This window comes from Myotis nattereri (assembly GCF_964212035.1).
Source record: "Myotis nattereri genome assembly, chromosome: 14".
Taxonomy (NCBI): domain Eukaryota; kingdom Metazoa; phylum Chordata; class Mammalia; order Chiroptera; family Vespertilionidae; genus Myotis; species Myotis nattereri.
Window position 1 is genome coordinate 56,009,053 of NC_138089.1, and position 24,473 is coordinate 56,033,525.

Consider the following 24,473-nt stretch of genomic DNA (forward strand, 5'->3'; position numbering starts at 1 on the left):
CACATACGTACACCTTAAGAGATCTCAAGTAGGCGTAACATGTTCTCAAAAAATTAGGGTTGGCACGCAGAAGGATTTTGAGTCAGAGATTTTGCTGGTTTTGGCACGCACTCACAAAAAGGTTGCCCACCCCCGGTCTAGAGTGAAGCCACGGTTTTAGAGCTGTGTTTCTGTAGAGGACAGGTGTGTGTGTGTGGGGGGGGGGGGCGTCAGGTGGGAGCAGAGGCCGAGGGGAGACCCAGGCAGGGAGGCCAAGGAGCGTAGCCCTCACCTCCCGAGAGGAAGGGACCCCTTTGTGACGATAGACGGTCTCCCCCGTGCTGTTCAGAGTGGCTGTGGAGCGCTCGGAATGTAGCTGGTGTGGCTGCATTTTGGATTTTATTTACATTGAAACACGAATGGCCCCAGTGGCTTGTGGCCCCTCTTTGGTCAGTGCAGGGTGGAGGGGATCTGGAGAGGGACGCGCACGGAGGGACATCCCTCTGCCCTGCAGGAGGCGGGTGGCACCTTCCTCCTCGCCCTTCCCATGGGAGCCGGTCAGGAACTCACTCCCCGCCTCCCTGCTCTGGGCCCCAGGGCTGGTCCTCGCCTCTGGGGCAACAGTCACACCGGCTGCTGGACTCTCCCAGGGCCGGGCCGGGCCGGGCCACCCAGGCTCCCACGTCCTGTCCTGGTCTCTCCCTGGCACGGAGCCCCAGGCTTTCTCACTGGTCCTCAGGGGTCATGTTTGCCTTTGGCTTTCGGACAAACTGCTCCATCAGAGAGGACCCTCTCTGGCCCCTCCCTGCCTCTAACCGTGGAGTGAATGCAGTTAGAGATGAGGTTTGAGAATTCCCTCACACCCCACAGGGAGCAGGGGAGGGAAGGAGGGGAGATTTGGGTGGTGGTGGGGGATGGATAGCCTGAAAAATGATGAAACCTAGAGAAATGGGGTGACGTGGAGAGTCTTGTGTTCAAAATGCCACATCCCAAATGTTGTTTTTTCTAAATGTGATATATTTAATCTATATTATGTAATAATAGATGGAGGCTTGGACACCATTTGTTCAGGGTAGCCTGGATTTCAGTTAAAGGGTGAATAGAACCAACTTGGTTATGGCTAAAATCAGTTCACACTGATAGGAAACCAGCCCTTGTTTTCATTAACCCACAGGAGGCCCAGCCCAGTATCCTGTGCGTCTTACCGCCAGCCTGCTCCTCGCGGAATGAGAAATGCGCGCGGCGAAACCCTCCCTCCTCCCCTCCCAGGGCTCCAGCCCCACCGCCGTTGGAACTGATTGAATGAACAAGTCCAATCTGATAGCATTTACTGAGATGAAGGAGAGATCATTTTTCCTGAACGCGTATCTTTATAAACATTGTGCCTAAAACGTACGCAGGTGTTTCCTAAGGTGATGGCTGAATTTCTAACCCTCCTTTCTTTTCCCCACAAAGAATGTGTCTTCCGTGCGATAAAACGTCGCCGTTGTGTTCAGGTTCCCAAATATTAAGCGGGCGTTCCGCCGTCTCTGGGTTTTCATTTTTAAATAAAACCCGTCTTGCGTTCTGGCTCTCCATGTAGAGGCCTCGTCTGTGGTCTCCCGTTCATTCGTATGGAGGCAGCAAGGCGATTTAGCAGGCGTGTTCAGCTGCCTGGGCAGGCTCCTGGGCCGCAAGGACTCGTGGGTGAGAGAGACCTCGTTGCTGAACTGGCGCAGAGAATTCCTCAGGGTGAGGGAGGTGAGTGGGCAGAGAGCCGGATAGGTGTCTCCGTGTGGCTGTCAGGAGCAGGGAGCCCTGCCACCGTGCAGCCGGGAGGCGGCAGAAAGGCCCCAGATTGCAGACTGTGCAGTGATGCTCTGAGACAGGAGCGCCCTTGGGCCGCGTTTTAGCGGGTTTGATGGAGGAACCTGCCATCGTCGCTGCCACAGACAAAGCCGAACGGTGCTGAGGAATCGGCAGTGAGATGCGCGCTTAAACTGCGGCTTCCTCTTCCAGGCAACGTTGCAAGCCGATAGGCTATAGATTCTTGTTTTTTTTTTCCTTATCCCAGCAATTAAAGCGCTGTGAATACACCAGTTGAGGGTGAGATTTATAGGAGGCACTTTAAAAAAGAGCACATGCAATGTATTATTACCAAAGGAAGACGGGGATGAATTACGCTTAGCACGGGCCGTGGTTACGTGCTGTTTCTTTTTCCTTCTGCCGGAATTCAGAATGATCGCTTCCTTCTCTGTTCTGCACTGAGCCAGGTTTATGTCTGCTTCTGAAGCAGCCCGCGGGGAAGCCCTCATCTGAGGGCGTGGGGCAGTCCCCCACTGGCACCTCCTCGCCAGAGCCCCACTTGGTACGCGTGTACCTGGCGTGTACCTGCCTGCGGCCGGCGTGGTGTTGGCCTGCGCAGTTGCTCTGAGACTTCCTGGAGGCTACTGTTCGTCCCTGTGTCTGGCTGGGGAGGAGGGGGGAGGACAAGCCTCAAGGCGGAGAGCTTGCTCTGAGATCCTCACCTGCCTGCCCGCCTCCCCTCTGAAAACACAGCACCTGGCAGGGTCGCCCCAGGGCGGGGCAGGGCATTTCCATTCCAGGCAGGTGCTCTGCCCCACCCTGCCTCGCCCCTCCTCCCAGCGCAGGGGAGCCACCCCCTTCCGGGTCTGTCTCGGGCGATGCTGGGCCAAGGGCCCTGTGCACACCCTCCCCTCCAGCCGAGCCGGGGCACATCCCAGGCCCCGGCCAGGGCCCAGCGAGAGCCCCGGGGACCTGCCCCGGGGACCCGGATGGCCCAGCTGGCCCAGCTGGGCAGGCAGCCAGGAGCTCCCTCCACGACAGCCCCTTAGGGCGATGTGTTGGCTTTGGGGCGACTTTGGCAATGTCCCTGAGAGACGAGGGAGGGGAAGAAGAATGTTTTGAGTACGATGGCCAAGATGAAGAGAGGGAGCTGGCCCCGGCGCAGCAGGACACCCTGGATCTGGCGGAAGAGGGTAAATTCTTGCTTTGCACCCATCGGGTGCTTTTGCTGTCAGTGTCGAGGCGGGCTGGCTGCTTCGCTGAGCTCAAGCGCTCTTTCCTTTTCTTATTGAGCTGTAACGTCAAGCACAGGGAGCTCCCGTGGAAAGTGGCTCAGTGACGCTCATGTGAAGCCACCTTGGGAGACGCACATGCCTGGCCCCCGGGGAAGTCCCCGGGCTCACACCTGCCTCCTGGGAGACCACTCGCACATGGGTCACCTGAGATTTGTTCTGCCTGTTTGGGGATCCATGTAAATAGAATCAGACCGTGTGTGTTACTTTATCAGGCTGCTGTGGCTTAACCAAGGTCTTTGAAATTCATACGTGTTGTTGCAAATCTCAGTGGTTGCCTCCCCCCCCCCCCCCCCGCCCGCCCTTTGTGGCATTCCAGTACTCCATTTTAAGAGTTTTAATTGTTTTCTTGGGACTGAACGAGTTTTCGTAAATTAATGGGCAAGAGACTGAGTCATTATAAATAAAGCATGTTTTTGTGCTGGCGTTATTTTAAAAAATTATTAATGACTGATTTGAAATAGGGATTAAAAAAAAATTTAGAAATATTTCAGATAGAAAAGTCCAAGGGCTGACACTGATGTCACCTGGGAGCCCACCACCAGGCTGTATTGGGGTGCTGTTCTGTATTAGGGTGCTGTGCTGTTCTGTATTGGGGTGCTGTGCTGTGCCATATTGGGGTGCTGCTTTGGGCGAAGAGGGAGGGTGTTAGTTAAATAAAGGCGTGCCCACGTGCTGGGTGTCAGTTTCCTAATTGGGTTTGTGGGGCTTTAACCCACAGCCCGGAGAAAGGGATTTGGGGGGTAAAACAGGACATTGTAACAGTGACTGCATAGATGTTCTTTAGGTCTTGAGCAGAAACAGTTGGAATACCCTTTCAGAATTCTGCACCGTGGTGGCCTATTTTCATGTCTCAGCACAACTTTTACTTTTGAGATTATTTGTAATTGGCCACATACAAAAAGTATATATTTTGAAAATATTACTAATGCTTCAGGACAGTTAAATGGATTGAATTGGAAAAAGGGGGGAAGTGGGGACAACAGCCAGAGGCGAGCAAGGGGGCTCCGTGCTGAGGGCTGGCACCCGGCCTGGCCTCTTCACGAAAGAGATGGAGACAGGGAAGGAGGGAGGGGTGACAGACTGAGGGGGACTGTGCATTTGCCGGGTTCCTGGAAGCGCTCAAGGGAAAGGCACCCATCTGCTCCTGCGGAACCAGGGCCAGCTTCTGCCCCTCAAAGCCAGGCTGCCTCGCATGCCGCCCGTGTACCCGCATCACCCGAGAGCTTGCTAGAAATGCAGACTCCCGGGCCCCCCCGGCCCCCTGCATGTTAACAGGACCTGGAGCGGGTCCTTGTGTACATGAAAGCATGAGATGATGCGCAGTTGCCTTAAAAGATACTGAGATGATTTGTAAAACACCAATCATTGGACCTGACGGTCCTACACTGAAGGCTGTGGTTCTGAAGTGTTAATAATATTTTCAGCACAGTCACCTTTAAAAAAAAAAAAAAAAGACTCTTTGGTGCCAACCTGCTTAGCTTTCTTTGTAAAATGGAATTCGCCAGGCTTGCTCCTGGCCGGAGGGAAGTGTGTGGCGTGGGCCGGGAAGGTGGAGTTTGGTGTGGAAGGATCGGTTTCTGTGGCCAGTGTTCCTGGGGACCTGGGCAACCCGTTTTTCTCTGACACCGTCACACCCCCCTTTGTTGAGTTCACAGGAAGCAAGTCCCATGTGTGGGAGAGAAGTGCTCTGTGAACAGTGAAAACGTGTGTGGGGTGTGGACATGCCCTGTTTTCTACCCTAACTGGTTGAAAAGAGGTGCTTTTGGTTGAACACCAAAGAGCAAAATGAGTGTTTGGGTTGCTCTGATAGCTACGGGTTCAGGAGACACCCGTCCTCTCCCGGTCACCTTGTGGGGTGATAGGCACTATTTTTTAAAATATATTTTATTGATTTTTTTTACAGAGAGGAAGGGAGAAGGATAGAGAGTTAGAAACATCGATGAGAGAGAAACATCGATCAGCTGCCTCTTGCGCACTCCCCACTGGGGATGTGCCCGCAACCAAGGTACATGCCCTTACCCGGAATCGAACCTGGGACCTTTCAGTCTGCAGGCCGACGCTCTACCCACTGAGCCAAACCGGTTAGGGCGATAGGCACTTTTTAATGTCAAAGCAACAGAGGTTTGGTAGGTCGTCCCTGTCCCGAGTCCCAGAGCTGCAGGCACAGAGCAGGCCCTCACCCTGCCTCCTGCCACCCCCAGGCCCTACGCGAATGGAGTCCCTTTCCTGCCCACATCTGTCTTCAGGGAGAGAGAACATCCCTGCTCTGTCTCCGGAGACTAGCAGGTGCAGAACCGGAATTGACCTCAGGCGGGTTCCTGCGGAGTGGCGCCCAGGAGGGCGGCCTTTGCTTCGCTTCCCCAGGCCCAGGGCTCAGGGGAGCTCCAGCCGCTCCAGCCTGGCTGCTGGGAGTGAAACTGCAGGTCACACCCCTGGGTCCCAGCCCCACCCCTGGTGCCAGCAAAACACTGGCAGAGAGTGAATGTTGCCCTCAGTGCCTGTGGTTTGCACGTGGCAGATTCCCAGGGCTTCCTTAAGGAAGTGCTTAAAGAAGCAGCTTGGTGATCTTTCCTCACCTGGACGCGTCTGAGGCTGCTACCCGGTGGCAAGAGCAGTCACTCCGTCCCTGGCAGGACTGGGGCAGAGCCCGCGAATGGTCTGCATTTCCCAAGTGCCCTGAGCGCAGGTTTAGTTTTTCTGAGCCGCTGGCTGCAGGAGAGAGTGGGCCCGGCCCTTAGAGGTGACGGAGAACGGGGGGTGGGGGGGGGTGGGGGGGGGAATCAGCCCTTTGCACAAAGGGTAGCTCTCAGGTGTTGAGTACTAGCCAGTCATTGTCAAGAGAAGCAGAGATGAAAATATGCCAGTTGGCACCCAGAGCCCAAGGGCGTGCCTCGGTCCAGGCCCACACATCTCTGTCCGCAGCTGCATCTGCTGGGCCATCCACGTTCTCCAGTGGGTTCCAAGGCCAAGCCTGAGAATCGGCACACACAGAGCCCACCCTTCTGTTTGGAGGGCAGCCCTGGCCTCACTGATGGGGCTGCATGCGGGTGTGCTGAGTCCCAGAGGTGACGCCTTCAGCCCTGTGGAGTGGGAATCCAGCCCAGAGAAAGGCCATCGGCCGCCCTGGTGGCTGTGTTGACAGTGTGGCCTGCGGCACATGCGGGTGCCCTGCAGGACTCTCTCCCCTCGGGTCACAGATGAGGAGAGAGCTGACCCCGCTTATCAGTTCTGCCCTCAGCACTGTTCCAAAGGTCTCTCTGCTGATGGTGTTTATCACCTAAGTCCAGCCTGGGGTTTCGTTGTTAGTATCCATGGCAACTCCACGCAGGGCATGGAAAATTGGAAAATGATGTCAGTTGCTCAGGGTGGTCCTCTTCCTAGGTTGCGGGTACCAGTGTTACCCCATGGCTGGCCATGAGCAAAGCTCACCCGTGGTCTGTGTATGCTGGTCCTCTTGCTGCTCTGCCCAAGTCTGGTACCTGCCCCCTGCCCCCCTGCCATTCCCAGCCTTCTCTGAAACTGCCCTCACCATGCACTTCCTACTAGTGCCTCTGAATTATGCTAATTTATGCATGTTTACCTTCTCAAAGAGGCCAAGAACTCCTTGAGGGTAGGATTCATTTATTTACTCAGCAGTTTAGAGCGTCAGCTTGGGGGTCAGACAGATCAGGGCCCTTCCCTAACAGCTCTGTGACCTTGGGCACTTTCCTCAAGTCTCAAATGTGGACAATAGTAACACTTTCCTCCCAGGATGAGTGTAAACAAGAGCCCTTTGTTATCATAGGCAGGCCCAGGCCGGCCCTCCGCCCTCGTTAACTACCCTGGTGGTGAGTGGCCACCTTAGATCAACCCTGAGTGTTCCAGCCTGGGCGGGGAGGGCAGGTTTGGGGCATCTAATAGACCAGGTTCAAGTCCATGGCTATATCCTGCCTGACCTTGGACAAGCCATTTGGCCTCTCTCTCTGTCTGGTGTGTTCAGTGGGGATCATATTTGTATCATGGGGTTGTCCTGGGTTTTAAGTAAAATGATATTTGTAAAATGCCCGGGGTGGCAGTGGGCATGTTGTAGATACGCAATAGTCATTTCGTTTCTTCTCCCTGCTTCTTCAATGACTTGCCTTGGGGCCCTGGCACGCAGGCTGCTGTGGCCTCTGCTAGTGCCTGTGAATTATGCTAATTCTTGCATGTGTCTTACCTTCTCAATGAAATCCTCACACTGAGATTTCAGCCAATGCTGCTCATGAGCAGGAAAATGTAGCCAGAGCTGTATTGTCAGGTCGCTTCCTCTGGCATGTGAGTGAGGCCTCTCTCCTGCCTCCCAGGGCCCAGACCAGGCCCCGTGAGGGCCCAGCAGACTGCTGTTGGTAGTGGGCCGGCCTCGGGGCTGGCTCTGCCACCTGGGCATCCCAGAGGCTGCCGTGATAAACCAGCACCTTCCCTCGGCCTGTGGGCTTCTGGCTTCAGACCACAGGTGCTCATCCGTGGATGCCTTTCTCGTTGATGCAACTTCTTTCTCTCTTTCTTTTTTTATTGATTAAATTATTACATATGTGTCCTTATCCCCTCATTACCCCCTATCCCCCCCACTCATGCCCTCACCCCCCTGTTGTCTGTGTTCATTGGTTGCAGCGTCTTTCTTAGCAACTGTCTCCCCATCTCTCCGTGTCACCTTGGACCTGAGGTAGCCCCTTTGTTTTTCTCTCAGGACTGTCCTGGACACGTGCTTATCTCGGGGTGATAAGAAACACACCCCTCTCGGGGGGTTGGTTGGAAGTGAGCCTTTCCTTGCAAAAACTGGTCTGAGAGCAAAACAAAATCTTCCCCCCTTTTAAAGTATCAGGTGGGAAGGGACACGGGACACTAGTTATATTTTGTTTGTTTTCTAAACCAAATAACGTAGTTTTTATGGATCTTAGTAGGTTACTTGGGCTATTGGGTCAAGTCTACATTATTTTGATATGAGAGGACAATAGCTAAGCAAGGGATCGGCTGAACCTCCCGGAGGTGGCCCTGACTTGGGAGAAGGCAGGAGAGTGTTGTGCCTGAGAAGAGAGTCCAAAGTCAGACTCTCCCCAAAAACCCGAGAGAGTCAGCCCTTGGTTCTCTTCTGGATCATGAAATTGTTCTGCCATCGGAGCTCATTTTGATGACAGTTGTCTAATTAACAATAGCCTGGTGTCTGTGGGGCAGACTAGTAACTTATGTGTGTTTCATTGGGTGATTGGCTATTCCTAGCAGTTACCTGCGAACACCGCTGAGGAGGGCTCGGTCGGACTTGAGATAATAAAGAATGCTTTCACACTGTTGTGTAATAGGGAAGGGGTTGGGATATGGCATATGCAGCTCAGGGTGGCTTGTTTGCGTATTATTTGATAACTTAAAATATTGAGGCACATGCCCTAACTGGTTTGGCTCAGGGGATAGAGAGCATCAGCCTGCGGACTCAAGGGTCCCAGGTTTGATTCCGGTCAAAGGCATGTACCTTGGTTGCAGGCACGTCCCCAGTAGGGAGTGTGCAGGAGGCAGCTGATCGATGTTTCTAGCTCTCTCTCCCTCTCCCTTCCTCTCTGTAAAAAATCAGTAAAATATATTTTTTTAAAAATCGAGGCACAATGTACATACCATAAAAGTCACCCATTTTAAAGTGGACAGGTTGATGATTTTTAATAAATTCACTGAGTTGTGCCACCATCACCACTTTATTCCGTTTTAGGGCATTTGTATCCCCCTCCTCCTAGGACAGTGATGGCGAACCTTTTGAGCTCGGCGTGTCAGCATTTTGAAAAACCCTAACTTAACTCTGGTGCCGTGTCGCATATAGAAATTTTTTGATATTGGCAACCATAGTAAAACAAAGACTTATATTTTTGATATTTATTTTGTATATTTAAATGCCATTTAACAAAGAAAAATCAACCAAAAAAATGAGTTCACGTGTCACCTCTGACACGCGTATCATAGGTTCGCCATCACTGTCCTTTGAGATCCCTCATGCCTGTTTATAGTCCAACCCGTTCCCACCCCCAATCTAGGCAACCATGGATCCTCCTTCTGTCCCTCTAATTTGCCTGGACTGGCTACCTTATACAATGTACAGTCCTTTGTGTCTGGCTTATGAGCAGGAGGTGTCTGAGGTTCCCCCATACTGTCGCATGTATGGGTACCTCATCCTTTTTGTGGCCGAGTACTATTCCACTGTGTGGATATACCGGATTTGTTTATTCACTCAGCGCTTGGGGGTCATGTGGGTGGGTTCCACTTTCTGGCTATAATGAGTCATGCTGCTGTGACATTCGTGTGCGGGTTTTTGTGTGGACATGTTTTTGTTTCTCTAGGGTAGGCGCCCAGGAGACTTCTAAAATTTTTGGAACCTTAGGTGAGTCATCTGACCTCTCAGAGCCCGAGTTTCCCTGCCATCAAGTGGGGGAGACACGTGTCCCACCCACCAGCACGGGCCTGGCGGGATACGCTGGCCTGGCTGCTGTGCGGTTGGGTGATGGCCCCTCCAAAGCACTTTGCCGGTTTGGCCCCGCCTAGATGTCTGCAGATGGCTCCCAAGGGCCCAAGGGGCCTGTAAACGGCACGGGTTTTACCATAGTGGACCCCAGAGGTGAGACTAGGATAGGGGTCGGCTACCCTCTTCCTGCTGGGCCGTGGGGAGGGGCAGGAGGTCCCCGGGTGGAGACGTGGGAGAAGGTCCCCACAGAAGGAAATAGCAGTGCCAGGCCAGACACCTGAGTGGCATCACAGGGGGTAGATGAGCGGGGGTGGAAAATGGGCACAGGTGGCCAGTGAGGAGGCGAGAAGGCTAGACCGGGGCCAGGGAAGGGTGGTCCCCGTGTCTTAGGCGTTGAGGCTGCCGCTTGTAGGCGGCGGCAGAGCCGCAGAAGGTCTGTAAGCAGAGCATTGACACATTCGGTTCAAGAGCGTGGAGGCAGCTTTGAAGGACAGCTCGTAACGCCCGGAAACTTGGCATCGGGGCGGCTCATGGAGAATTTATGGGCAGCTCTCTAGCTGTGGCTCTCGGGCTGGGAGCCTTCCACCCCTTGTTCCTTTGAACAGGGCAGACGGGTTTTACGAGGTGCGTTTCCTGTGGGATCAGGGGCCAGATTTAGGGGAGCTTTTTCTCCTGACACCTGCTGCTGCTGGTCAGAGTGAGAAGGGATAGGTCACTGATCTGTGGACCCTCCTTTGCTCTGACACCCAGGTCCCAGCTCCTGTCTCGAGCAGACTCGTCAGAATTTCTAGGGCAGTGGTTCTCCACCTTCCTATTGCCGCGACCCTTTAATACAGTTCCTCATGTTGTGGTGACCCCCAATTTCATTGTTACAAATTGAACATAATTAAAGCATAGTGATTCATCACAAAAACAATATGTAATTATATATGTGTTTTCCGATGGTCTTAGACGACCCCTGTGACAGGGTGATTCGACCCCCAAAGGGGTCGCGACCCACAGGTTGAGAACCGCTGTTCTAGGGGGTACACGAATATTTTCAAAGTTATTCAACATGCCTATACTTTTTTTTTTTTACAACAAAGAGTGTAGAAAATAAAATGTACTTTAAAAACAAAACAAAACACGGATGCTGAGGCACAGAAGATAGGCCAGGAAATAACTGGGGAGGGGAAACTGGAGGTCGGGTTCTAAAAAGTGGAAAAACAATGTTCTAATCAATCTGAAATGACCTATCCGTAAAGTAGGGGCTGCTGAGTTGCGGGGATCAGTCTAGAAAGCACATTAAATTCCAGGGCTGTCAGGGACTTCATAAATGATGTCTGCTGCCCCTGCTGGGAGGCCCTTCTTATGTTGAAATTCACCATTTGCTAGCTGTGTGGCTTTGGATGCGTTGTTTAACCTCTCTGGGCCTTTGGTGACTGCTGTGGTCCGTTCGCATGCTGCTGCCCACCGCCAGCTGGCTGGAGGGCTCCATGTACCTTATCTGCTCTGGGCAGAGCATGGCAGCTCTACATCTTGAAAATTAACCATTGTCGGCGGCCTAGGAGTCTTCACTTGAAGATTTCTCAGGACCTCAAACTGATGAACTTTTTACAGCAGTTTGAGCTGGACTCCACCTCCATCAAGTTCAGTTCTGGTTTAAACCAACCCTCACGCATTCTCCTTGCCTTTTCCAACCTGGCAGCTCCAAGGGAGGTGAGGGGAGGGGAAGGAAAGGGCCTGAGGCCGGGGGTGCGGCGGGGGGGGGGGGAGAGGCTGCGGGGGGACAGGCGGGGAATGGGAGCCCCCGCCCCTGGCTGCCAGGGCTCTGTGTTGCTTGGGTTTCAGATTTGGAACCAGATTTTAGGTCACCTTCTGAAAGCTGGAAAATCATGCCAGCGGGTCAGATTTCTCTGAGCGCCTTCCCTGAGATGATCTCTACTTGGGTTTAATAAAATATTTAGAGGCCGATTGCATTTCACTTGCAGCTGCTCCTGAGGTTGGCAGGTAGTACAGTCCCCAGATGCCTCGCGTGGGCTGTCACAAAGCCGAACTCTCTAGCATCTTAGTTGAGAAGAGTTAACGAAGAAGTTATTATTTAGCCCGAAAGAGGCAGGTTTCAAAAGAGTTCATACTTTGGCCCTAAATCCGTTTGCATTCACTCCTTCCTCCACCGAATAAAACCCACGCTACCTTCTTGGTGTTTGTCGAACTGCAAATCAGTTCCTTGCCATGGACTTAAAATAGAACAACCCTGAGATTTTTCATCAGAATAAAGTCCTCTTTCATTGCATGAGCCTTTTTCTCCAGTGGAAGGGAGAACAAAGCCACACCGTCCCAAAGTGGCCTGCACGGAGCCTCCTATGAGCCCAGTAAATTATACATGTTATGAAACATTGCTGTGTGTGTGTGTGTGTGTGTGTGTGTGTGATTCAAGGATCCTGTGCCTGGCCTTTCATAAAGGCCAATATTCACAACATCAGAGTTTGGAGTTAGGAAAAGTTTGTTGATCAAGAAGGCTCCAGCTTGAGAAGATGGGAGTTGCCTTAAAGTGTCTGCAAATCCATCTTAAGAGAGCCCAGGATTCAGGCTTCTTTTATGTCAAGGGAAGGGAGCATGGGCAGGGCAAGAGTGTGTGACAGCTTGGCACCAACAGGGATCCAGGGAAGAGTGTGAAATTTGTAAATCTCCTAGTTCCCTGGTCCCTTGACCCCTGCTGATCTGTGTCTCGTCTTGAGGCTCCTGCAAATCTTTGCAGAAAGCTCAGCCTCAAGCAGAATTCCTCTGTAATTAGCACATAGATAGCAGGAGCTTCTTCCCTGAAGGCCCTGGGAGAAATGCAGGCTGGAATTAAGATGGAGTCAGTGAGAGGGAGCGTTTCACTCGGCTACATGTGCCGCAGTAATAGTAGAGGTCTTCGGGGTGTGGATTACAAACCTCTGTCACCCTAGTTTTCATGGTATGGAAACTGGTTGCAAAGCCTTAGAATTTAGGCCATTTGGGGAGCGGGAGGGCTGTGCCATCATGAAATGACCAGCTAAGACTGTTGCTTAATGACTGTACCAATAGCTGCTTTCTGAAGGGTCCCTTCCCTCTCTGTCCCCGGGGTTGGGTCTCTATGGTTTGTGAGGTCTGGATTCCTGTTGGTCTTGGTGATAATTTTGGTGGCTGTGCCGCTGACCCATTTAATTTGCTCCGTTTGTAGGAGGCCAGATCCCTGTCCACCTAGTGCCGTACCCCCAGCACCACCTCTCAGTATATCACACACCATGTCAAGGCCTTGCAGAAATTTGAGGCCACCCCTACTCCCTCACCCCCTTAGAGCTTCGGGCTCTTCCCTGGAACTGGGAAATGAAACCGGGTGGTACTGAGTGCTGAGTGGGTTGAACTTGGCAAAACCAACATCCTTTTGTGCCTGATATACAGGCACAGTTTTGAAACTGCTTTTTTTTAGATGGGTCATTGGTAGTTTCATGGTCATTTGTTTTCTTTTTAAAAATTAAATGTAGCTGTAACCGGTTTGGCTCAGTGGATAGAGCATTGGCCTGCGGACTGAAAGGTCCCAGGTTCAATTCCGGTCAAGGGCATGTACCTTGGTTGCGGGAACACCCCCAGTAGGGAGTGTGCAGGAGGCAGCTGATCGATGTTTCTCTCTCATCAATGTTTCTAACTATCCCTCTCCCTTCCTCTCTGTAAAAAATCAATAAAATATATTTTTAAAAAAATTAAATGTATTGGGGTAACTTTGGTCAATAACATTATATAAATTTCAGGTGAACAGCTTTATAACACAATGTCTGTATATTCCATTATGTGCTCATCACCTGAAGTCCAGTCTCCTGTCACTATGTATTTGACCCCCTTTACGCTCTTCACCCTCCCCTCACTCCCTTTCCCCTCTGGTAGCCACCATTCTGTTGTCTGTATCTGTGAGTTTGTTTTATTTGTTCATTTGTTGCTTTTTGTTTTGTATTTCACATGAGAGTGAAATCATATGGTTCTTGTCCTTTTCTGTCTGACTTAATCCACTTAGAGCGATACTCCAAAGATCCACCCATCTTGTCACCAATGGCGGCATTTCATCTTGTTCGTGGCTGAGTCGTATTCCATTGTGTATCTGTACCACAGCTTCTTTATCCAATCATCTGCCAAAGGACATTTAGGTGTTTTTTTTGCCATGTCTTGGCTACTGTAAATAATGAACAGAGGGTACATATATCTTTACAAAGAAGTGTTATCAGATATTTCAGGTAGATGATACTCAGAAGAGGGATTGCTAAGTCATATGGTAACTGTAGTCTTAATTCTTTAAGGAACCTGCATTTCTGTAGTGGCTGCACCAACTTACATTCCCACCTGGGTTCCCTTTTCTTGACACCCTCACGAATACTTGTTATTTCTTGTCTGATCGTTGTCCTATTTCTTGCAGTTTTATGTGCAGAAAGAGTTGGCCAGATGACTAAGACGTATAATGACATTGATGCTGTCACTCGGCTTCTTGAGGAGGTAAGTGTTTCGGGGGAAGGGAAAGGGTCGCTCAGAATTGACCGTTGTAATTGGTATTGACTAAAGCGTGCATTACCGTGAGTCTCAGGGAAGAATCTCAGAAACGGGGCCTTCTCAGGGGATCACTTAGAGCAGCGGTTCTCAACCTGTGGGTCGCGACCCCTTTGGCGGTCGAACGACCCTTTCACAGGAGTCGCCTAAGACCATCCTGCATATCAGATATTTACATGACGATTCATAACAGTAGCAACATTACAGTTATGAAGTAGCAACGAAAATAATTTTATGGTTGGGTCACAACATGAGGAACTGTATTTAAGGGCCGGAAGGTTGAGAACCACTGACTTAGTGGCTTTATTTTTTGTGTTGATAGCTTTGTAGTTCTTTGTAGCGGTAAGTTTGTTTATGGTATTTTAGGTTTTACAATGAATGGATGAATGATACAGAATTGGGTAAGCACGGAAAGAATTGCTAGAATACCCAGTTTCAAGATTTTTAAAAACCCTTAAAATACATTCCCACAATATATTTTCAGTGCATCCAAAAAATATCAGGAAAAAAAATATCATTACCCATATCTTTGCAATGTATTCTTTTTTACTTACAGCAGGTTAAGGGGATTTTATTATGGATGTGTGTATTGGGGTGTTTGGTCTCCGCCACTCTTCCCCTTGTCCTGATAGGAATCACAGCTGAGTCGCTGCCTTTCTTTGGAAGAGGCGGGTTTCCTGGTGAACGCCTCGCTGCCCCAGGCGTGTGACCTTGTACTGCGTGTGCTTGTCTTGGCTTTGGTTCCATTCCCTCCCGCTGTGATTGTTTGCTTTGGTTTGCACGCCTGCCGCATGCAGATGGGGTGCTGGGAGGTGGGGGGGGGCGCACAGGGCCCCAAAGCAGGGCCAGTGTGGAGCGTTTGCATCTGGGGGTGCGGGGACAGGATTCGCAGCTTGCCCTAGCTCGGAATTTACCTCTGGGCAAGGCTTGCCTCCTCCCCGGTTACCGAGAGGGTATTCCGAGGGCTCGCTAGTCACGCTTTTTATCCTAAAATTGGTGAATGGGATGAGTTAGCTGCCTGTGTGGGCGGCAGGGTGCTCTCCAGCTCCAGGGTTGTGTTCATTGGTTAAAGGGGCTGAGCAGCAAGTCACCCTGTGTTTTCAAACAAAGCCTGTCTGGGAAGAGGGAGTGAGCAGTGAGAATGAGTCCACCCAGCTACCTTTCCCGGGCACTAAAAGAACCCATTCTGTAATAGCCTGTCTCCAAGGGCCTAAGTTATTTAGTTGTAGTCTTCTCGCCATATTTGAATCCAGTGGTCCTTTCCTAGCTGCTTCCCTGCATTCAGAAGTAAACGCTGTTGGCTGGTGGTAAGAAATGGGAGTTTTTTCGTTCTTATAATTCTCCAAGAGACACTCGGCCAGCCTGCCACCTTAGAAAAGAGAAGCCAGAGACACTACCTACAGGAACTTTTTTGTTGTTGTTTTCATTTCATCCGTAACTATTTTTACTAGAATGTCTTGCCCTTTTATCCCCCCCCCCCCCCCCAGCAGAGTTTTCTTTATGTTCCTATAAGGATTAGGTTTTTGGTGCAGAGGAGGTGAGAGCTCGGGTCAGTGGGGCAGGGCCCAGTGGGGACGGGGTGCAGTGAGGAGGGCGAGGGGCGTGGTTGTTGAGCTCCCGCCCACTCGCTCTTCTTCCCCTTCCTGTTTCCTGGTCCTCCTGGGCTCTGGCCTCCCCCTGCTCTCGCACTGCCTTTCCCAGCCGGTCTTCCTTGTTATCGTTTCTGCTTGACTTGTTTGCAGTGGAATGTGTGTACAGAATGTGGCTGAGGCTGTGCTTGTTGGAACTCTGCAGCTCGGAGGTGTGGAGAAGGCACAAAGTTTCCTCCACCCTCAGGGTTCTTCTGGCTGGCCTAGTAACCAAGTAGACGTGAGACCGGTCAGCAAGAGAAAATAACCCAAGCGGATACCGACATATGCATGGGAACCCCACATACACGAGAGAGTCCAGGACCCCACCTGCAGGAGAGGATGGGAGACAGAAAGGGACCATGTTCATATAAGACATCCTGAGCTAGGACGAGCCTGGGTGCTTCAAAGGGTCATTGTCGGATGAGAAGAAGAGCAGATGCTTGGTAAATAGAAGTTTGTCCTGAACTTAGTTATGTCAAAAGAGGTTACCTCTCATAACCTTTTGCTGTGGGCAATGCCCCGAATGTAAGTTCTCGATAGTTAAGGGAGGGCCAGGAGTTGCCTTTAGCTCAAAACAGTCTGCATACTGCAAAGGCACGTCTTGAGGTGACTCGTTCTGAACCCCTACGGTTGCATGCTGGAGATGCAGAACAGTGAGGCAGCGAGCCAATGGGCATTAAGCCCCTGTTGGGTACAAGTCTGAGGACTTGCTCTAGTGAAATCGAGTAGACTTGAGTGAACTTGGTGGAGACCACACTTCTAAGGGACATGGACTTGGTGTTGCAGTTTTAGCTGAGTGTCCTCCGGCGGAAACCACTTGGACTATAGCCTCTAGGCAGGTAGGTGTGCAAGTTCCCTCACACAATCCCTTTGGGTCCTTTCCTCCAGGTGCCAAACAGGCACCACTGTTGAGTCTGAGAAGTCATCCAGGGCCATTGAGCGAGGACCCTCCTTGGTAGACACTGTAGCTGGCGTGGATGCCTACACAGAGATGAGCATCTTGGCTGAGTGGGCAGACTCACTGGCCACCTTTGTTCCATGGGAGGGAGTGCTGGGGAGACACAAATTGTGGGAATGAGCTGGGGTATTTACGGCTCACTTCACGTGACACCCGGCTGGCTTCTGGGACAGTGGAGACAGCAGTTACGGGCCTTAGCAACGTCAAGGACCTGGGGCGGGGTGCAAATCCCTATCAATCCAGAGTCTTCCAAAATTACACTCTGACCTCCAGTCATTCAGTGAAACGCCTGTGATAAGCCAAGGGAAGGCGTGCTGCTGTTGCACGGAGGAGTTTGGTGGATGTGTAAGAAGTTAGAAATAAAAGCTACTGATTTTTATTTATTTACTAGAGGCCCGGTGCACGGATTCGTGTACCAGGGGGTCCCTTGGCCTGGCCTGCGGGGATCAGGCTGAAACCGGCAGTCCAACATCCCCCGAGGGGTCCCGGATTGCGAGAGGGCACAGGCCAGTCCGAGGGACCCCACCAGTACATGAATCCATGCACCGGGCCTCTAGTATTCATATAAGATCTTTGGTTACTCTCTTCCCACCCTTCACTCTACCCTCTTCCCCCCTTTCCTCTGAGATTCATCAGTCTGTTCCATGTTTCCATGCCTGTGGTTTCCGCTCCTGCGTTGAGCATCTGCCCCCTGGTGGTCAGTGCAGTCATAGCTACCGGCCAGTCAGCCAGTCGCTTAGGCTTTTACATATATCGATTTTTTTAATGATACAAGTCAGTGAATCATTAAGCTGGAAGATTTTTTTCAAGGGTATCTCAGCTAGTCTGCCCCTCTGCCCTCCTCCATCTGACAGACAACCAGGCCCAGGGGTGTTCCATCAGAACCCGAACTCCCACAGTTTCAGAGTTGAACATTTCACCTGCAGCAGGTAGACTGTGGACCTGTACCCGCTGTGAGACATGCACCTTAGGTTGTGGCCCAGGACTCACATAAGTACATACATGACAAGCAAAAGCTTATGTGTGAAATCGTACCCTTATTACGTGGAAGGCACTTTGGTATTTCATTTCTGCGCTGTTGAATTTCTTTAAACCGAATCGTCAGCTGCCACTACTACAGTGATTCTCAACCTGCTCAAGGGTTATTGCCTGTCTTTGGAGAAAGCTAACCTGGCGTGTGCCTGATCCTCGCGGAGCGGGGACCTTGACCTGAGGCCGCGTAGTTAATAGCCGATCAGAAGCTGCGACCGACTCCTGCCCAGCTTTTCTTCTTTTTTCCTGATCTTAACTACATGAACCTAAAAATAAAAGGCTTTTCAAAGTGAGAGGCAACAAGCATTTATTTGAGATTTAACAGACAAAGAAGAATAGCTATTCGGGAAGCACTGATTTAGGCAGAAACCGAAATTATGTTCCAGTTTAGGGGTAGTTATGAGAAATGGGGACAGTTCCATCAGTAGAAGGAAGACACTCTTATTGGTGCAGACAAGCTCACATGGGGATGTTTATTCTAAAGCAGGGTTTGAGTTTCCAGTCCAGTCGTCCGTCAGTCCTGTTGTCATAATATCTGCTTGCTTGTTATCCTGAAAACAGTTCTTTGGGACACGAGGTTACCCAGGCTCGTTCTAAAGGGGATTGTGCCCTGTTTTAACGTCTCAGAGGTTTGAGGCACGAGACATGCAAGGCAGTGCCCCTGGGGTGGCAGCTCCGGCTCCATTTAGCGTGGCTCCGTTTACATTGTGTTTCTTAACAACTACCCGCTCCCATTCCTCTGCCCTTCACGCCAGGTGAGCAGAATAATTAGCACAGGCTTCTGAAATCATTTCGTTCCCAGAGGTCTCCTCCCCTTGCCAACTGCCACCTAAACGTGAGCAAGTTGAGTGTGACCCCGTGGCCAACAGCCCCTCCGGCGGGCTCAGGGAGTCTGCTTCTGGCGATGGCGGCCGCCCACTGTCTCCACTGTCGGGACCCTTGACAGGCCCCGCAAGGCTTTCCTCGGCGTCCTGCTCTGAGAGATGTCACCAGCTGAACCAACAGACACTTCTGTGTCAGGGACACACCTCTGATTCTGAAGTAGGGCAACTTTTATGCCTTGTTGCTCCAATTGGAAAGTACTTTAGAAAAATAAAGCCTCGCCCGGCCAGCGTGGCTCAGTGGTGGTTGAGCATCGACCTGTGATTCAGGAAGTCATGGTTCAATACTCGGGTTTCCGGCTCCATCCCCAGTAGATGTGCAGGAGGCAGCCGATCAGTGATTGTCTCTCATCGTCGATGTTTCTCTCTCCCTCTCCCTCTCCCTTCCTCTCTGAAATTATATATATTTAAAAATAAATAATTAAAACAAAGCCCAAGTAGATTCCCATTAAGTAAAAGAAACGTGTTGCTGCATTTCAGAGTATCCGGAAACATTTTTGTTTCATAGGAGGCAAATCCAAGAAACCGGGTCAATTCCAGCTTAAAGTGTGCTGAAGAGGCTGCCTCCCTGCTTCTTGCTATACTTGGCTCTCTCACAGAAACAGTCTGGAATTTCTGGGTCCATTCATTCATCCAGCAGGTGGCCACTGGGTGTTTCCATGTGCTGGTACCTGGCAGTACAGGTAGCCCAGCCGCAGGCCTCCCGGAGAGATGGCTATCAGATGACTACACCAATACCAACAGCAGCTGCAGAGAAACGTTCTGGAAGCAGGTTTTTCCTGCTGGAACAGAGACTTGTTTTCATCAGATGTCAAGGTTTCCTTCCAGGGCCGGGGCCTGCGTAGCTCCTGCAGGTTACGTGGGCAGAGTGGACACCTCTTTGAACGGGTGTCCGGTGCTGGTGAATGGAGGGTGAATTATTAATCCCTTTGTCATTTCTAAATGCCCTTGTTTTCCTCTGTGGGCTCCTTCAGGACGTCTGAGTTTTTTTTTTTTAAAAAATCTCTGCTCTCCCTCTGCCTTTCACAGAAAGAGCGGGATTTAGAGTTGGCTGCTCGGATTGGCCAGTCGTTGTTGAAGAAGAACAAGACGCTCACCGAGAGGAATGAGCTGCTGGAGGAGCAGGTGGAGCACATCCGGGAGGAGGTGAGGAGCCGGTGCTGGGGCCACAGGCGCCGATCAGGGTGAGGGAAAGGGTCCCATTCGGAGAGGCCCCCGAGGGCTCACCCAAGCCCTGAGCCCAGAGCCGCCTGCTCTCGCGTGGCCACCTGGACACAGAACGCTGCCTCCCTGCAGCTCCTGTTCACTGTGTCTCCTGCCCACAGTGGGGCCTCGTCTCCCATTTGGTAAGATGACCCATGTCTCTGGGCATTTGCCCAGCTACTGACTGGCTAAGCTATCTGCCCCCAGACATCATTCTAGAAACTTCTAGTCCCCTCTCATCTCTTCTCCATACCAAAGTAAAAATTGTAAATTGAGGCAGAGGGATTTTTTGGCCAAAGAGTAATTCATTGTATTTTTCTCAAAGAGGATGAAACGTAACTGTTTGTTTTCTTTGAGTAGAACAAAAATCATTTAAAGGCCTTCACTTTTAAGGAGGATCAATGTATTTTTTTTTTTTTATTGATTTCAGAGAGGAAAGGAGAGGGAGAGAGAGATAGAAACATCAATAATGAGGGAGAATCATTGATAGGCTGCCTCCGGCACGGCCCCTACTGGGGATCGAGCCCGCAACCCAGGCGTGTGCCCTGACCTGGAATCAAACCGTGACCTTCTGGTTCAGGTCGACGCTCAACCACTGAGCCACGCTGGCCGGGCTAAGGAGGAATTTTTAAAACGCTGTCACTGAGCAGCAGGTGTTTGAGCACGAGTGGGGACGTGGTCCTGTGAGGGGCGTGAACGACGGGCCGGCTGTTTGTGCAGGTGTCTCAACTCCGGCATGAGCTGTCCATGAAGGATGAGCTACTCCAGTTCTACACCAGCGCCGCGGAGGAGAGCGAGCCCGAGTCTGTGTGCTCAACCCCGTAAGTCCCTGGGGTCCGGGGTCACAGCACAGGCTGGCTGCCGCCCATGTCCTTGGAGCTGCCTGGGCAGGGTCGGTCACCTTCTCCAGCAACACAGGTCAGCCGCTCCGGCCTCCTCCGACCAGGCACCTCCCAGTGCCTGGCACAGACCGTGTCACCATTGCAGTGGGATGTGGAAGGACAGGTTTTTTGTTTTCCTCTGACTGGGGCTTCTTGTTCATTTGTCAGTTCAGACTGACATGGCCTGGCATGTTGGTAGGTCACAGGGTGGGCTCTGGTGATGGGGTTCTGAAGCCTGAGGTGCTGTGAGGGGACCTGGGGAACAGGAGGTGTGGGGGCTTCTCTGAGAGTCTGCAGAGCCTCATGTTAGCGGCATGGACTCAAAAGCCAGATGGTCTGAGTTCAGTTCTCGACGCTGTGGCTTCTTAGCTGTGTGTTCTTGGCTAAGTTACTTAACCTCTCTGTGCTTGTTTCTTTATTTGGAAAATGGGGATAATAAGACTAGCACTTAGTTCATAGGGTTATGCGCAGTAAGTGACTTAATACCTGTATTTGAAACAGCAGTTGGCACCCAGAAGCGCATTATACATTATACATTATACATTATACATTATACATTAAACTCCCAGGCATTCAGAATTGTGTGGGCTTTAGATAGAGCCCGTTTCCCTGAATTCTGAGACAACGTGACAACTGCGAATTGTGGACAAGGGTTGGGTTGTAAGTCTGAAGTGGGAGCGAGCCTGTGTATCCTGGGGGTGCGGGAGCAGCCGGATGGGCCATTGTCACGCCTGCACGTGTCCTGACGCCCCTGGAGACGGGCTGTGTGCCTCCCCGTGGTGCACCGGGCGGCGGGGGGAGTGTGTCTCTCCCTAGAACGCGATCTTACCTTCTTCCCAGGTTGAAGAGGAATGAGTCATCGTCCTCAGTCCAGAACTACTTCCATCTGGATTCTCTTCAGAAGAAGCTGAAGGACCTGGAAGAGGAGAACGTTGTACTTCGATCCGAGGTGGCGTCCGCACCCTGCTCTTGTCCGCTCTGGGGGGTGGCGGCCCTGTTCCCCTTATCTGCCCTTCGCAAAGGTTCTCTGTCAGAACCACCTGAACCTTGGCTCATTCCTGTGCTGGGTGTTGCCTCCCAGGGCTGGGGCGGACCCGCTGGTGAATTATGCAGCGTGTGGAGGGGCAAGGGTGGGTGGCAACCTGTCCCCCTTTGCAGGGTAGAAGGGGATCTTTCCAGGGTGTTCTCCAGCTCTACGGGCATGACGTGGAGGCCCAGTGTGAAGGCCTCGTTTTCCTGTCCCCCCAGGTGACACCAAACAGTACCCGAGGAAATAGTGCCTGAGAACTCGGAGACACATTTCTTAGTTGAGACTGAGCAGACACACACTGGGAGCTCCTGCTTCTGAGGGTCCCTAATTGGCTGGGTTTTGTGCTCGGTACTTTGCCTGCATTATTTTTTACTTTATTTATTTGTTTTTAAAAATATTTTTAATTGATTTTTTTTAGACAGAGAGGAAGGGAGAGGGAGAGAGAGAAACATCGATGTGAGAGCAAAACATTGATTGGCTGCCTCCTGCAGGCCCCCTGCCAGGGATCGAGCCCAAAACCCCCTGGGCATGTGCCCTGTTCAGGAATGGGACTGGCAACCGTTCCGGGCACAAGACAGTGCCCAGCCAGCTGCACCACGCTGGCCAGAGCTGCCTTGCTTTTTTAAAATCCCCACAGCAAGGCTGGGAGCTGGTGACTTGCGTCTCATTTCCGTTGGGAAGGCAGGACCCCGGCTGCCGGAAGTTTTGATTTCCCAAGGCCGTGCAAATCAGTGGATGACAGACCCCGGATTTGCAAGTCTCCGTGACGCCAGACCCCACACTGCTTCCCCTCACCCCCCGTCTCTATCTAGAAACGCTGCAAATTCAGTACCTTTTGTCTTAAGTATCAGTGCGTCTTTGCTCTCTAGCCAGAGGGGTGGTGCAGCCTGTCCATCAGGCCCTTGTTTGTCAAGTCGGGGCTCATTCCCACCTGAGCTGGCTCAGCCCTCTCCCCACCCCACCCCCAAAGCTCATCCCATAGGGCAGACCACCCGTCACCTTGAAGTTGCCCACACGTTGGAAACAATCTCATGTCTGGGCTGAACGGGACACTGAGGCATGAGGAAAGGGTCAGGCTGTCTCAGAAGTCACCTCTTCCAGCCCCTCGTTTACTGAGCGGTTGTCTTAACTCTCTGCCAGCCAGTGGCCCAGCCAAGACTCGCCCAGTGCTCCCCATTCTGAGTCTGGTGCTGCCCCTCCCAGTGTGGTCTGCCCCAGGTAGACACTAGTCCTGGGCACACAGCAATGGCCCCTCCGTCAGTCTTCACCTAAAGCAGCGGTTCTCAACCTTCTGGCCCTTTAAACACAGCTCCTCATGTTGTGACCCAACCATAAAATTATTTTCGTTGCTACTTCATAACTGTCATGTTGCTACTGTTATGAATCGTAAATATCTGATATGCAGGATGGTCTTAGGCGACCCCTGTGAAAGGGTTGTTCGACCGCCAAAGGGGTCGCGACCCACAGGTTGAGAACCGCTGACCTAAAGCAACCAGGGAACCTGATCCCAGCCAGAGTCCGCTGCCCCTCCTCGGCTTTCAGGAGGGTGGTGTCTCTGTGGGGCCAGGACCTTCTGTCTAACTGGGGTGTCCAGATCTCTAGCCTCCCACCTTGTTAGCCGGGAGCAAGCTACACAGAGTCCTGGGATAGCTCCTGGGCCTCTGAATTTTACTGCTTTCACCTCGTACCTTGTTTTTGTTCAGCGGAATGCAAGAGATTTAACTCCAACTTAGTAGAACCTCATAGGACAGTGCCCAGCACATAGTAGGTGAATGTGTTAGCCATTCTCCTTGTGGCTAGCCTTAGAACGCCCATGGTAGGCAGAGCTGTGTCCTAGGCACGTTTTGAGTCACAAAGGGGTTCAGGCTCTGAGCCAGGACAGACACAAATGAATAGACAGACAGACTGGACCCAGGGATGGCTCGTAGAGTTATGGTGAAGCAGGGTGTACAGCTCCTGTGCGCATGGCTTTGAGGGGCGCCCTCGGTGGTACGTTTTCCAGCTTTGAGAATCTGAGATGCACTCACTAAGGAGGGGATTCAGATGGACTTTCTGTCTTTGAGGGTGCAGCAGGTGACAGGTGGGGAAATGCCGAAGGGTGACTTCCCAGACCCAGGTGAGCCCTTGCTCCAGGGCCCAACCTCGCCTGCCCCAGCCGTGCAGGTGTGAATACGGGGCCTCTCACCTGGGCCTTGTCCACACACAGGCCTGCCAGCTGAAGACGGAGACCATCACCTACGAAGAGAAGGAGCAGCAGCTGGTCAACGACTGCGTGAAGGAGCTGAGTATGTCCCTGGCCCTCGTCCCACTCCTGTTCCCTCTTTTTTCTTTCTGCACCTGCCCGCGTTATGAGCACACAGGTTCACATCCCCTGACCAAGTCCAGTCTCCCTGCCAGCTGGGGCTCAGTGGCGTTTTCCTTAAAGCTAGAGGTCCCCCAGACCTTCTGTGGCACCCTCAGAAGTCACCCTATTTGTGAGAATTGGGACCTAGGTTGTCAGTCATACGTTGTCTTAATTTCTCGCTGGTATTTAATTTTAATTTTGTTTTCTACTGGAATTATTTTATTGGTCAGTTAGGTATAGCTTCAGAGTCCTATGTTGGAGATATGGAAAAACTGCTTTCTAGTCATCTGATTTGTGAAAGTTGAGGCGAGAGTTCTTTTCACCCTCCCCATTGTGAGTTAAAATTAGACAGAGCGGTAAGGAGAATATTTTGAGTTTTGTTAACATACTAAGTAAATGAAACACACCCTCTGTTCAAACCGAGTAAAATGAGTTCTGGCTCTGATTGTGGGTGGAAA

At 51.6% G+C, this 24,473-nt stretch overlaps 1 protein-coding gene across 7 annotated transcripts in view; it reads left to right on the plus strand.

The window, feature by feature from the left end:
- The window catches only part of TRAK1 (trafficking kinesin protein 1), a gene marked incomplete at its 5' end in the record, with an annotated part of 88,559 nt that overhangs the window by 36,773 nt on the left and 27,313 nt on the right, over positions 1 to 24,473 (plus strand). For 6 of the 7 annotated variants that reach the window (XM_081106077.1, XM_081106076.1, XM_081106074.1 and 3 more), the window contains 5 exons: positions 13,928 to 14,004; positions 19,587 to 19,703; positions 20,481 to 20,581; positions 21,482 to 21,590; positions 23,878 to 23,956. In XM_081106077.1, the coding sequence (XP_080962203.1) occupies positions 13,928 to 14,004; positions 19,587 to 19,703; positions 20,481 to 20,581; positions 21,482 to 21,590; positions 23,878 to 23,956 (483 nt within the window). Of the gene's footprint in view, positions 1 to 2,845; positions 2,958 to 13,927; positions 14,005 to 19,586; positions 19,704 to 20,480; positions 20,582 to 21,481; positions 21,591 to 23,877; positions 23,957 to 24,473 lie in introns of those variants that run through there. The other variant, XM_081106078.1, reaches the window with a different exon arrangement.